Consider the following 12,476-nt stretch of genomic DNA (forward strand, 5'->3'; position numbering starts at 1 on the left):
TACTTTTAGAGAGATCAGGCTGGTATGTAAATTGTTGCCTTTTTCCCTTACCCAAGACTTTCTCGAACCCTCAGTTATTCTTTTCACAAACAGTTTTAGCTTTTCTGAGGCTAGGAACTGGAGAAAGAAGGAAACGTTATTGAGTCTGACCAGAAACATCATTTTATTTTTTTCTCAGTTCTTGATTTGGAAGTGTAGTAAGGAAATATTTACATCAAATACAGAGCAAAAAAACCAGAATTCATTGTAGACAATCAATGTGTCCCAAGAAGGTGTGCTAAAAGTCCTGCTTAACCAAAGTGAGTGACAAAGACCGGTGGGGTTTTTTGTTCGGGTTTGGTTTTGGTTTTTTACCGCTCATCCATTTCTTCCAGAAAGAAAGAAAATCCCACCTTCCTTGCTCAGGCAAAACTGCTGAAATCAGTGGAAGTGGGGCTAGCAGCAGAACAAGGATAGCAAGAGGGGAAACAGTAAACCTTACCCCACAGGGTTGTAAAACCTTAAAAAGTAAGGCGCTCTAATCAATATTTACCTTCTCAGTGCAGCCCTGTGTTATATTAAATGAAACAGTAAAACTAGGAGATGCGTGGCACCACAAAGAGAGAGTGTGTATTTCTAAGGAATCTTGTAGCAAATTCAAGTTTCAGCTGCATCTTAGAAAGAATTATTACACACTCTTGAGGAAGGATCTGGCTAATATCCTTATTTCTCATCGGCTTATCACTGATACATGTCAGCATCAGGACTGACCTGGTTTTTTTGCCTGAGCCACGGAGCTCTGTCACTGGGAATAGAGGTGGCGTTCGGCTTTGGGAATTAATTTGAAAAAACTCAGGTTTTGGAAGGAGCCGTGCTTGAGCGTGTGGTTCACAGACAAAGTGCCAGCTTGCTGTCCGTGCGTCTGCTCCATCTTGTCTTTTCAAATTAGTGAAGGTAGCGTGCGTGAGAAGTAGTAGCAGTATAGATACACAGGTGATGGGCTTATGCAGTGACAGCTCCCAGAAGACGAGCCAGAAGGCGCAGATGCTTATACGTGTCGGCTGGGCATGCTAGGCTTCGCGTTGGGCTTCCCATTCACAGGTCTAGAGAGAGAAAAGGTTTGTATTTACTGTGGTGTAAAAGGAACAAGAAGGCAATTAATGTATGGCTGCTGATCAGCTCATTTAGCCTCGGTCTGCAGCCAGGGACCTTGAAGAACAGGCTGCAAAGTGTTCTCCCTAAATCCCCTTCCTGCTGGTGAGGGATCTGCCAGCATTCAACTGGTGACAGCCAGTAGCAAGACTTATTTAAGATACACTGCTGATCAATCATTACGCTAAAAAAAAAAAATTGTGGGTTTTTTTTTTTCAATTTGCCTCTGACTTCTGCACACATCTGTCCTCTCATCAAGCCTTTCTCCACACTCAGAAATGCTGGGAGCTGAAATGGGAAGAAAAGCTTAGGGCTTTTTTGGAGTTGGGAAAGCTGTTATCAGTTCATAAAGATTTTTTTTCTTGTTGCAAACCAGTTTCTTGCAGAGGAGTTTACAAGGAGGCTTTCCAGACTACCAGCGTGTTCCCAAAATGATAGAAATTACTGGTCTCCAGCAACTGTTAGTTTTATGTTAATATAATGAGTTGGAGATTTGACACCCATTTTCACTGAAGATTAATTTGTGGTGCAAAATGAATCCTTCAGCTGCCAGCAGGAATCCCAGGCTGGGTCCTGAGGCGCTCTTTGATTGAGGGAATTGCACTGTTAACTTCCACAGAGCTTCATTTCAATAAGCGGGAACAGCTCAGAGCAGCAGGAATTTCCTCTCTAAATAAAAGCTTAAATATGCTACAATTGCTTAAACCAGAATTCTGTCATGTTAGCGCTGCCGAAGGAGAGCTGTCCTTGATGAGATGATTTCCTAAGGCACTTGTAACCCAATCGCTCAGTCGGAGCAAAACTGAAGAGCTCTGTGGCGTGTTTTTTCCCTTGGGGACAGAACATCTTTGCACAGGGCTGGCAACAGGAATTGAGATAAGCGAAGAATGCAAGCATCGTCCTAAACAAGGCTGCAAGAAGAGCTCTTAGTTATCATTTAGCCCCTGGAAAGCAAGGGGAGGATCAGAAGAGTGCTAGATGTAATAAATATCCATCGTAAAAATGACAAGCTGTTCCCTTTTTCAGACAGGTAAAAGAAAATGCAGGTCTGTGGGTGCAGCTGTATTCTGATATGTACGTAGGAAGATTGCACCCCAAGGGCAGAAGGCATTGCCACTCCGTGCCTCTTCCTTTAAACACTGTTTTATTATTCAGGCAATGATTTCTGATGAGTTCTGCCTTTTAAAAAAAAAAAAAAAAGGGATCCTTTTCCTGTTAATGTAGGGGAAGGGAGGCGTTTCCTAGTCATCGTTTCTGAGTGTGTTAATTTGGGCAACTAAAAATCTATTAACTTTACCATGAAACCCATGGATATATAAGAAGGATTATTAATTTATCTGATTCAAAAGATGCTTGATTTGCAAAGAATAAGGCTCCAGAGGTGTGACAATACTGTTCCAAACTTTCTTGCAACCCAGCTTTTCCAAGTGCCAGCCTGGCGCTGGCCTGGCCGGAGCAGTAGCGGGGATTTCCCTCCCGGAGCCCTCTCTGGCCCCGAGCCCTGGGCTGCACGCTGAGCACAAAGCTCGCAAAACTGCACAAGTGGTTTTCTGCAGAGCAGGCGAGGTGACGAAACCAGCCGCAGGAAGGTCGATTTGCAGAAGCAAAACGCGCGTTACTCGCAAACAAAAGGGTTTCTTCTTCCAAACCAGCAAATTGCAATTCTTATTCTGATAGTGTTTTCCTGGTGACTCGGGATGATGGGTGGGTTGGGGAGGCAGGAGGGGAAAGCAGAAAAAAGGATTCCTGTCTGCCTCGGAAAACGGGTATGATCATCTAAGGCTGCATCAGCCTCTCTGCTACTAGTAGTTACCTCCTGTTTGGGAAACGGAAGCATAAAGCCACGGTGATGTTGATCGGAAACTGTGCAGAAGGGGATTCGGGATGCACTAACTTGGATCTAGCCCATGGGCACAACCCCAAGGTCCAGTGATGACATCGGAGGAACAGGTTGGGGAGGGGAAGGAATGAAAGGCTGTCACCCCGGGCTCGAGTTGGAGTAGTGCAGTGGGAGCACTCAAGTGTGGTGTTAGTTACGAGCACTGAGTTTTTAGGCTGCCAAAACCACCTTCTGTCTTCCTGTTCAGTATCTATTGCAATGTCAGTGCTCAGTCATTTGAATTACTTCATATTAAAAAAAATACACCCAGCCCCCCAAAAAACCCCCAAAACAACAAACCCAACCAACAAAACAACCCAAACAACCAACACAAACACAGGAGAAGAGAATCTTATATGTCTTTCTTGCCCTTATTTCATTACACCGTCCCCTCCTATCCACTGTATATTAGATGAAGAATTTTTAGGTTGCTTTTTTGGCACCTGCCTGCTTTATCGCTTGAGGGTGAGATGCTGCCAAGTTTAAGAGAAAAATGTCACTAAGAGAAAAAACACCTGTCCCTTACTAACCTTTTACATCTGCACCTTCGTCTTCTGGTTTCTAAAACAAAAAAAGAAAACGTTTCAGTTCAAAGATACGAAGTCACAGCTCAGTAAAGAAACGCTGCAGAGGGAAGGAAGGGCTGGCATTCCCTAGCAGCTTGCTTGCCTTAAGACTAACAGCGGATAAATCAAGCTTATTTTTGAGGAAAGCCATTTCCCCAGCAGTCCACTTCGGTATTTTCATTAAGTAAATTTTCATGTGAGTAGCAGGGTCAGCCTGGGAACACTGACAGTGAGGTTTTGGGTGGTTTTTTTTTTTTTTTTTTTTAGTCTCCAGCAACTTAGGCATGTTGCTGAAAGTCCACCGGCAGCAATTAATTTCCACAACAGATGAGTGGCGATGATGCCATGCAGCACGCAACCACGCTGAATGATACTCCTTCCCCATTTTAGCATCTAAGTCGTTACGCATTCGGTGCAATACAATGTCGAGGCGTTAATTTTAGCACAAGGTAAAAACCTGTCCTTGAGGGTTGGGGCTGCCTGCTGCAAAAATTAATTCCAGCTAATGGCTTTTCCCTGATGTGACTCATCAGTGTTAGAAGGCAGAAATAAATCACTGAGTGGCATTTGTAGGTTAACGGCGTTGCGGGTCACCAGGGCGTCCTGGTGCACACGGAGGGGCTCTTGGCTCCTGGTGACTTCAGAGGGAATTTGGACCAAGGCCGGGAGCTCTGTTGCATCATCAGCTATTTCCCTCAAAAATGATTTTTGGCTGTGGCTCATCAGTGTTTTTTCACCTATTTCTTCCTATCCCTGCAGACCGTGGTGATTAGTATTTTTTGGGGCTGAAGGATGTGGAAAAATTGTACTTTTTTTTTCAACTGGATCAGTTGGTAAATTCATCTCAGGCTGTGAGGTCAGTGAGGATTTAGTTGGGTTAATTCAGCGGCAAAATACTTTGGTGTTCCAGGGAAATGAGCTGAGCCAGATGAATGAAAGCAGTGTAACTTCTGTGGCTATCGGGGCACTCCCCAAAGGAAAGTTCAACTGATTTCAGCGAGCATTTAATTGATTTAAATACATTTGCACTAACTGCTTGCTCAGGGTAGTTTAAAGGCATTTCAAACATGAAATTTCACCAAAATACTTTTGCCTACCCAGAGATTTTGCATTACTGTTTTAACCGTAGCAGTCTCTGAACCTGTGTAATTAAGCTGCTCGTTTGCTTACAGCTCAAGCTGCTAATGGGACTCTCAGCATTTGAATTTGCAAGCCCGGCACTGGAGCATGTTTTACCCTATTTTGTCACAGTGGTTCAGAGTCTGGTTCTTTTATCCCTGATACACCAATTTAAGGACAGTAAAGCCAATACAGTTGGATAGAGTAAATTTTCTCTATTTATAACCTGGTTTTCTTCCTTGTAGTGTAGAAATTGATAATTATTTCTCAGGCTAAGCCTACTGATGAGGAGAATATGGACACGGATTTATTTTTTTTTTTTTTTAAACAGTGGTCCTTCTCTTGAGTTGGTGGTGTCCTGGTTATCTGATAGCTACGTAAAGGGGGTAGCTAGAAAATCCCTTCCCCTGCAGGACAGGGCTGCAGTTTCGGGTTAGAGGAATATCTATGGGGGGGTTATGGGTGAGTCTTACGTTGACACACGATGATGGTGACTGCCAAGGCGAGCAGGAGCAGGAAGCAGGCGCCTGCCAAGGGAACCCAGATGATGATATCACAGAAGAAATTCAGCTTTTCCTCCTTGTTGGTCTCTGCAGGAATAAAGAGGAAAGGCGCTCACGGCTGGTGTTACAGCCAGCTCTGGTGGACCCGAGGGACCTGCTTGGCTTCTCCTGGCTCACCAGAGATGTCCACAAGTGCAGCGTGGGCCTTTGTTAGTGCTGCCGCTCTGGCTGTTTTCCTGGGGACTTGAGGAGGGACACGTAGCCAAAAGTTTTCTCGTGTCCCCTGACAAGGCTAAAACCAGCCCCAGCCCCCAAGGCTCTACCCTCCCTCCACCTCTTCCCGCTGTGCCCAACCAGGAGATGTGCTCGTGCTTTTTAAATCGTCCTTAGCCTCTCTCAAGTGGGATGGAACGTTGGGGTTTAACCCTCCCCGCTGCATGTACCCAAGTATCCAGCTCTGATAAAGCTCTAAGGATTTTTCCTTCTCCCCCATCCCGAAATGCCTGCACCGTCCCCCTGGTAGCTGTGGGCCAGAGCCCAGCTCTTCCCCTCTCCGTCCCTGCAGCTGGGATACCTGTATCCCGGGTCTTCAGACAGGGGTCCTTTTGGGTGATGCCATGCTGGGTGGTGTGTGCTGGTGTGCTGGATGCCACTGTGGTGGTGACTGTAAGTGAAAATGGATAAATACAGCATATAGGGAAATAAAATAGTGCTCTCCTGCCCTTCTGCTCTCCCACCCCTGCCAGGGCACGGCTGCTTCTGTGCCCACTGTAGGGCTCAGGTCTGGGGGGGACTTCATAGAGCCCATTTTGGAGAGTGTGTCCCCTGAGGAGGGTCTTCCCAAGACCCAATAAGGAGCTGCAGGCTCCTTATTTCTTGCATTCTGCCACCACCATCAGAAAGCCTGAGTATTCTGAGGTTGGTAAGACTTTTGGGACCTATGTGAGGTGAGGATGGAGGGGGTGGTGGTGGACGTGGTGGACTTCACTGTAGTCTCATCCCTTCAGAGCCATGAATGGGATAGAGAAGTGGGGGTGAGGAGGTGATGCCCATTTACCTTTGCCTTTAGGCAGGGGTGACACCACGAGAAGAATTGGCAAGCAGGGACGGGTGCATTGGAGGACGGGTGCATTGGTCACAAGATGCCTTGGGCAAGCAAGCAGGGAAACAGGGTTTGTGGGAGAGGTGACTAATTAAAAAAGGCATGGGCAGGGGGTGCTGGGCATTTTGGCAGAGCTAAGTAAGGTTGAGTGGAGGTGTTGCTGACCTGGGAAGAAGACAGGCTGGCCAGGGCTGAAGTACAGCATTTGGTTACTGTTCATGAGGCAGAAGTATTTCCCCTCGTCCCGCGGTGTAAAAGACTTCACTACCAGCCGGTAGGAGTTGCCGTGTTTTGATGCCTCGAAGTGCGTGGATGTCTCCTTGTTCCCACTGAAGACGGTCCGGGGCAGGGAGGAAATGAAGACGATGAAGTGAAGGGTCCCATGCTTGTCCAGGTGGAGCCACGAAACGCCACTGTCCTCCTTGGCAGACGTACACTCCAGCTCCAGCCGCTGTCCCATCTGGGGGTGCTTGATGCCTTTGTCACGAAACCCAACCTTCATATCGTACTTCTGGCCCTGGATCCCAGGGCAGCCTGCGGGAGAGAAATCCTCGTGGGAACTGCTTGGGAAGAGTCACGTCCCCTCCGGGCAAACCTCATTCCCTGTCTATGCGGTGCAAGGTCAAATGCAAAGGATGACCGTGCTCTCTGAATGACTTGGAGGTTTTATTCCAGTCCTTGCTTGGATAGTGTGTGGAGGGTGCTCAGCCATCAGCCACCCGGGCTTTAAGGATGGGTGCTGCCCTCCAGAAAAGCCTTTCAGCTGCCTTCTCAGGGATGGTACCCCTTCCCAGCTTCTCTGAAGTGACTCCTTAAAAACACTGACTGCTAAATCCCCTTTTTTTCCCCGCTTCCCTCTCCCCTCCAGAACCACTTCTCTGACTGGGCTCCCATCCCGGTGTGTACGACGCAGCAGCCACCCCTCTGGCTTCCCTACGCTGGCTGAGGTGATGCCTCCTTTACCTTCACAATTATGGAGCAAACCTCAAAGTCAGCCTTTTTGGTTTGCTTTTTATTTTCCCTTTAACTATTTAGCCCAATTCCTTGGAGTCCATGGAGGGGGTTTACTTGCCCATCCTGGTGAAGGCGATGCACAGCCCGGTGTCCATACTCACAGAATCCCAGAATGAGCAGCAGGAGCAGTGCAGGAGACCTGGCCATCTTGGGGACGGTGCAACCAAACAGAGGTGATCTTTCTCACTTGACTTAGGAGGCTGTGTCGCTCTTTGGAACGGATGTGATGTCATCAGGACCCTCTTGGGTAAAGAGATGATGTTCGACATCTGCAGCAAAATGAAGGGGAGGGGAAAGAAATTATTTCTGAAGAAATTCAGTTCTTTTCCAGAATTTTGGCTCATTTATTGTTATTAATTCTTAACGGCACCTCAAGGATTTTCCCTCGATGACTTCCCTAGAGATTCAGACTGATGATGCTCGTGCTTGAGGTAGGATCAGCCCCGCAGCCTGCTGTCTCCCAGCTGTCTGGGGGTTCACAGCAGCTCCAGCTCTGCAGAGGTCACAGACCAGCCCCGTGCTTTGGCCGCAGGCCCCAGGTTGCATTTCTTGGCAGGAATTCCACTGCATTCGCTTGTGCACATTCAACGGGTCTCATGCAGATGATAGAGCATGCTGTATTTTATTGCCTAGCAAGCAAGACATGGGTGTTTCATAGCATATATCCATATGTACTATTTATCTCCAAGCACATGTGTTGCTGACATGCAGCTGAGTTCTTCAGGTGTTCAATTGTTCTCTTTGCAATTCTTCTTTGCAATTGCTCTGCAAAAGCTGCTTTGTGCAAGGCAGGTGGTCTGTGATCTGAAAGCCACTAAGAAAGCTCTGTGCCCCAGGGGTATGCATTTTTTAATTTTTTTTTAACATCTGTGGTTTTCTTCTGTAACCACAGGGGTTTCTGCCCTGCCAAAAAAACTTTTTCATGCTTCAGCAGAGAGGCCCCTTGCTGTTGCCTCCAGGTGACCACTTCCACGTGGGTATAGGTGATGCTTCCTGGAGCTTTGCACATACAACAGCAACAGTTTCACCAGACTGTGAGATGGTAGGCTGGTGTATTATTTATTTCTTTGCTTGGCACTTCCTAGATTTCCTGTTGATAATTTTTCTGTGCAAGGTGTTTTTCTATTACTCCTCTGCAAAGAAAGCCTCCTTTTCCCGGGAATGCCAGAAACCAGGTGCTGCTGACTTTGATGCCATTGCTATTGTGGCTGCTACTTAGAGATGAGTTATGGAAAATGATTTAGGAACTGGGTTTATTTCATTAAACATCAAAGTATGTTGGTGAGTGAGGAAAGCTGCTCTTAGGCCTGCTGAGATGTTTGAAATTCATACTTTCATGAGACTGTGAAACTTGTCACATCTGCCTGAAATAGAGCAGATTTTGGCAGAAGAAAGAGAAACTAGGTTTTGTCAATTAAACAACGTTACAAGGATCTGGATCTCAAAATCCCATCAAGCAAATGTGACCATCAGGCTTGAGGTGCTTCCAAGGTTCTCCAGGCGTCTCCAGATGAGATACGTAAGTGATGTTACTTATGTAGGCTCCTTCTGGTTTCAATGGGCAGTTTATTCTCCTTATCCTAAGTAGAATTCATCCTCCCTTTATAATGGGATAAGCTGCTCTTCAGAAGCACTTCTTTTCACAGGCTGATGGAGGAATGTAGGCAAGGAACTGAAACCATGGGCCTGCCTTGTAGAAGACTAGAGTTGAGTCTCATGTTTTCTGAGATGCTGTAGTGAGCTGGTTCCTGCCATCCATCAGGATTGTTGTGTGAGTGTCCCCCCACTTCCATCACTATCACAACTCAGTGTCAGGAAATGAAATTTCAAAGGCATTTTAAAAAGCACAACGCTCTCGAGACCAAAGTAGGAAAATTCCTGATTCCCATTTTTCAGTATGGTTCAAAATGAAGTGAACATGCTGGGAAATGAGAATGGATCAAATGTTTGTCAGAACAGGGTTCTCAGCCTATTGTAGAGTGTGGATGCTTCCCTACAGCATGCAGTACATGTCCTCATAGATGTGCTGATGGATGTGCTGGGAGAACCTATATGATTAAAGGATCATCCAGGAGGGGCTATTGCCTTTCTTAGTAGGGACATCTTACTTCATTCTTGTCTCTGATTAACAGTAAATTTTATTCTGAATGAGTTCTGGGTGCCAAACTGAAGCCCAGAGGTTCATCTGCTGGATGTAGAGGTGTCCTTGATCTTGGTCCTCGTAGCTCACAGCTTGAGCTGGTTTCCATGCAAGGCCACCATTTCACGTGTCACATTCAGACCCCAGGCTCCGTGTCACCATCCAGAGGTCTCCTTTTCCTCTCTGTACTTTTGTTTGCTGAAGCACTTTGTGACTCACCACTACAAGAAAGACACCACCAGCCCCTGTCTCTTCTGACGCTTGTCCCTTGCTCTGGACAAGGGTGACTTTGGGGAGTCACAGGATGTGGCGTCAGGGGGAGCTATTCCTTTCTGCTGCCTGCAATAAACTGCTAATGAATATATCCTTTTAAGGCAAGACAAAAGCTTATTGTCAGGGGAGAGATATAGCTGTAAGTGGGCTGTCCTGCTTCGCTTTTCAGCGTGGATGCCCTTCATTGGCCGGAGAGGGCAGCAGGGAAGCGTAGCTCCATAGCTCCGATGGACATGTCTGCGTGCGATCAGATGAAACCACCCCTTCCGTGTGCGCTCATGTCTCCTAAATATTACATTAGCTGGAGCAGGGATCATCTTTTTCTGGCTTCTGTGTTTAGGCATCACGTAGCACAAAGCTGGTTCTATTTTGCATAGTAAAACAACTAAAACAGTTGCAATGGCAATTATTCGGTTACGATAAGCTCCAGGACCTCCAGGAAAAGCTCTAATTTAAAATTGACACTTCTATAAATAATTTAGATCAGTATATGTATGTTTTACACTGGTGACCTACTCCAAAACTGGGAGGGGTAGGTGGTTAATGAGATCAGTTAAGAAATCCCCTTGACTTTAGTGTACTCTGGTTTGGCAGTTTGTCCTCTAGATGACATTTTGCAGTAGACTTGTCATTGTTAGACTGAGAACATAAGTCAAATCAGTGAAACACTAGCATTAATAACATGTTTTATTAGTAATTTTTATTGTAGTGCCACAGTGATGATATGACTAAGGAAGAAAAAATTCAGACAACCAGTTACTTCCGCAGAGCATTGTATAAAAGGTGCCAGGAGACCAGACAGGTTGGTTAGACAGTAGAAGGTAATTTCTTTTTTCTCCCAAACCTACCAATAAGTTTCATTTCACTCGTAGCTAAGGTTGCAGGGCTCAATTGCTGGTGAACTCCAGCCTAAGTTCCTTATGACTGAGGTTTATCTTTATATACTAAGGCAAGCCTAGTTCTGTATTTAATTCATGTCAAACAATTAAACAGAAGGAGATAGGAGCAAAGAGAGAAGAGACAAAACCACCCAGGGAAGAGACAGACTGAAAAGGATCCGCATTTTTGGAATGAGGCTTGGCAGGAGGTGATTTTAGGATTAATTTTCTCTGTGCTTGCTTACATCTGTTTAAGAGAAGGCATGGGAAGTGAGAAGGAGCTTGGGGCATCAGAACTGGAAGAGGTGCTGAGTTTCAGATATGATTGATTTCGAGGTCATTTTGTGGGAGGATCAGTGACTTCCGTGTAGTGGTAAGAAACTCTTTAGCTTCTTAGTATCAGTAATATCAGACATTGCATGGATGTCTCACCGTATTGCATGACTGGCAGCACATCTCAGGACATGGGAGTTATGCTGTGATTATTCGTAGACACAAAAGTAGCATCAAAATGACCGTGCTCTATCAGGCCCATTGTTTCTGTTGCCCATGGCATCTCCTCGCAGTGCTTCAGAAGGATTTCCCATTGCTAAGCAATGATGCAACGTTGCTGATGACGGGCAGGTGCTGCTTGATCCCTGCAAGTGATCAGTGATGGTAACCCAGGGTGTGACACCAGATTGTGTTTGCTTCAGCACTGCCGATTCTTCTTGTTAACCTTTGAAGGATCCCTTTTGTAAGGAGGAATGGAAACTTCTAATGAAGGTTTAAAAACTCAGTTGCAAATCACAAATTTCTTTTTTAAACGGGGAGGGGGGGCGGGGGGAACCAACAGGTTTCCGGTGTGAAATGAAGCTGTGGTTTATGAGCAACTTGCTGCCCCCCTTTTCTTTGCAAAGCTGCAGCATTGAAGGGGTTTGGAGAATGTCAAGTGCAACTGTCACACACCAGACACTCGCACTCTTTCCACTGTAGCTGCATGTTTCCAATTCAGTGGCCAATACTGCATTCTCTCCTGGTACTCTCAGTGTAAACATCACATATCTTAAAATACAGTACGCAAACCACAGACACTACTGCGCTCTCATTTCTCCGTGGTGCGGTCATTTAACCTGATCGCTGGCTTGAAAAATCTCCATGACCTCCACGCTTGTTGATACCTCAGCGCAGAGTTTGATACAAGAAAACCTGAATGTGTTGAGAGTTTTCCTTCCTCAGCCGCCTTACACCTTCTGTCTTGATGCTGCGGAGCTGGTTTGTGCAGACATTTGGTAAATCAGCAATCGGTAATTGCATCTTTTGGGGACTGGTGATAATTTACTCTGCCAGCACCACAGCTGGAGTTGGGAGTAGACAGGTTGGGGTTGGTTTTTTTTGCAGTTCCAATCTCATAAATACCTCAGAGATTCAGTCCAGAACTACAGAAAGACTTCGTATATTCTAGCACTGAATTATAGGCTTTCCTTAGGAAAAGGAAAATCTGTATAGCATCTGTATAGCTCCAGTGTATATTTTTTTTGTCTGAAGAGCAGTTCCAATCATCTTTAATTGGTCAGCTGGGCCTGTTATCTCACTTCCAATTCCCACAATCAAATTTCTGTTGGGTTTGAGGCACTGTTTGACAGTTGTCCTCCTAGTTCAGCCCCCTTCCAGGGTCTCACACCCTGGGAGCTGACATCTGTCTCCATCAATCCAGAGTCTTTTCAAATCCAGTCCCCTTCCTTGCTGTACATTCACTTTCTTCCCTGAAGACCTTGGGCAGGAAAGCCTGGTGGAGAAACCCCAGGGAATTTCTGGGCCCATCTATGTGGTGCAGGAGGACTTTCCCAGAGCAGGGTGTTGCTGTGCATCTTTACTGTTAACATCTTTGA

General features: G+C 46.0%; 1 protein-coding gene across 1 annotated transcript; it reads right to left on the minus strand.

Moving 5' to 3' along the window:
* CD8A (CD8 subunit alpha) lies at positions 1–7,473 on the minus strand. Its single transcript, XM_010312781.2, has 6 exons — positions 7,416–7,473; positions 6,466–6,834; positions 5,773–5,862; positions 5,169–5,285; positions 3,541–3,571; positions 1–1,082 (listed from the first exon to the last, which is right to left on the minus strand). The coding sequence occupies exons 1-6, from the start codon at positions 7,459–7,461 to the stop codon at positions 1,028–1,030; spliced, it is 708 nt and encodes a 235-aa protein (XP_010311083.2). The 5' UTR covers positions 7,462–7,473; the 3' UTR covers positions 1–1,027.
* Between the last annotated feature and the right edge of the window lie 5,003 nt (positions 7,474–12,476).

This window comes from Balearica regulorum, chromosome 4, assembly GCF_011004875.1.
Source record: "Balearica regulorum gibbericeps isolate bBalReg1 chromosome 4, bBalReg1.pri, whole genome shotgun sequence".
Lineage (NCBI taxonomy): Eukaryota > Metazoa > Chordata > Aves > Gruiformes > Gruidae > Balearica > Balearica regulorum.

Coding starts and splice junctions, on each gene's coding strand:
- CD8A (XM_010312781.2), bottom strand. CDS start 7,461: ATGGCCAGGTCTCCTGCACTGCTCCTGCTGCTCATTCTGGGATTCT. Junction 6,835..7,415: donor GCTGCTCATTCTGGGATTCT/GTGAGTATGGAC, acceptor TCTCTCCCGCAG/GCTGCCCTGGGATCCAGGGC. Junction 5,286..5,772: donor TCTGAAGACCCGGGATACAG/GTATCCCAGCTG, acceptor TTATTCCTGCAG/AGACCAACAAGGAGGAAAAG.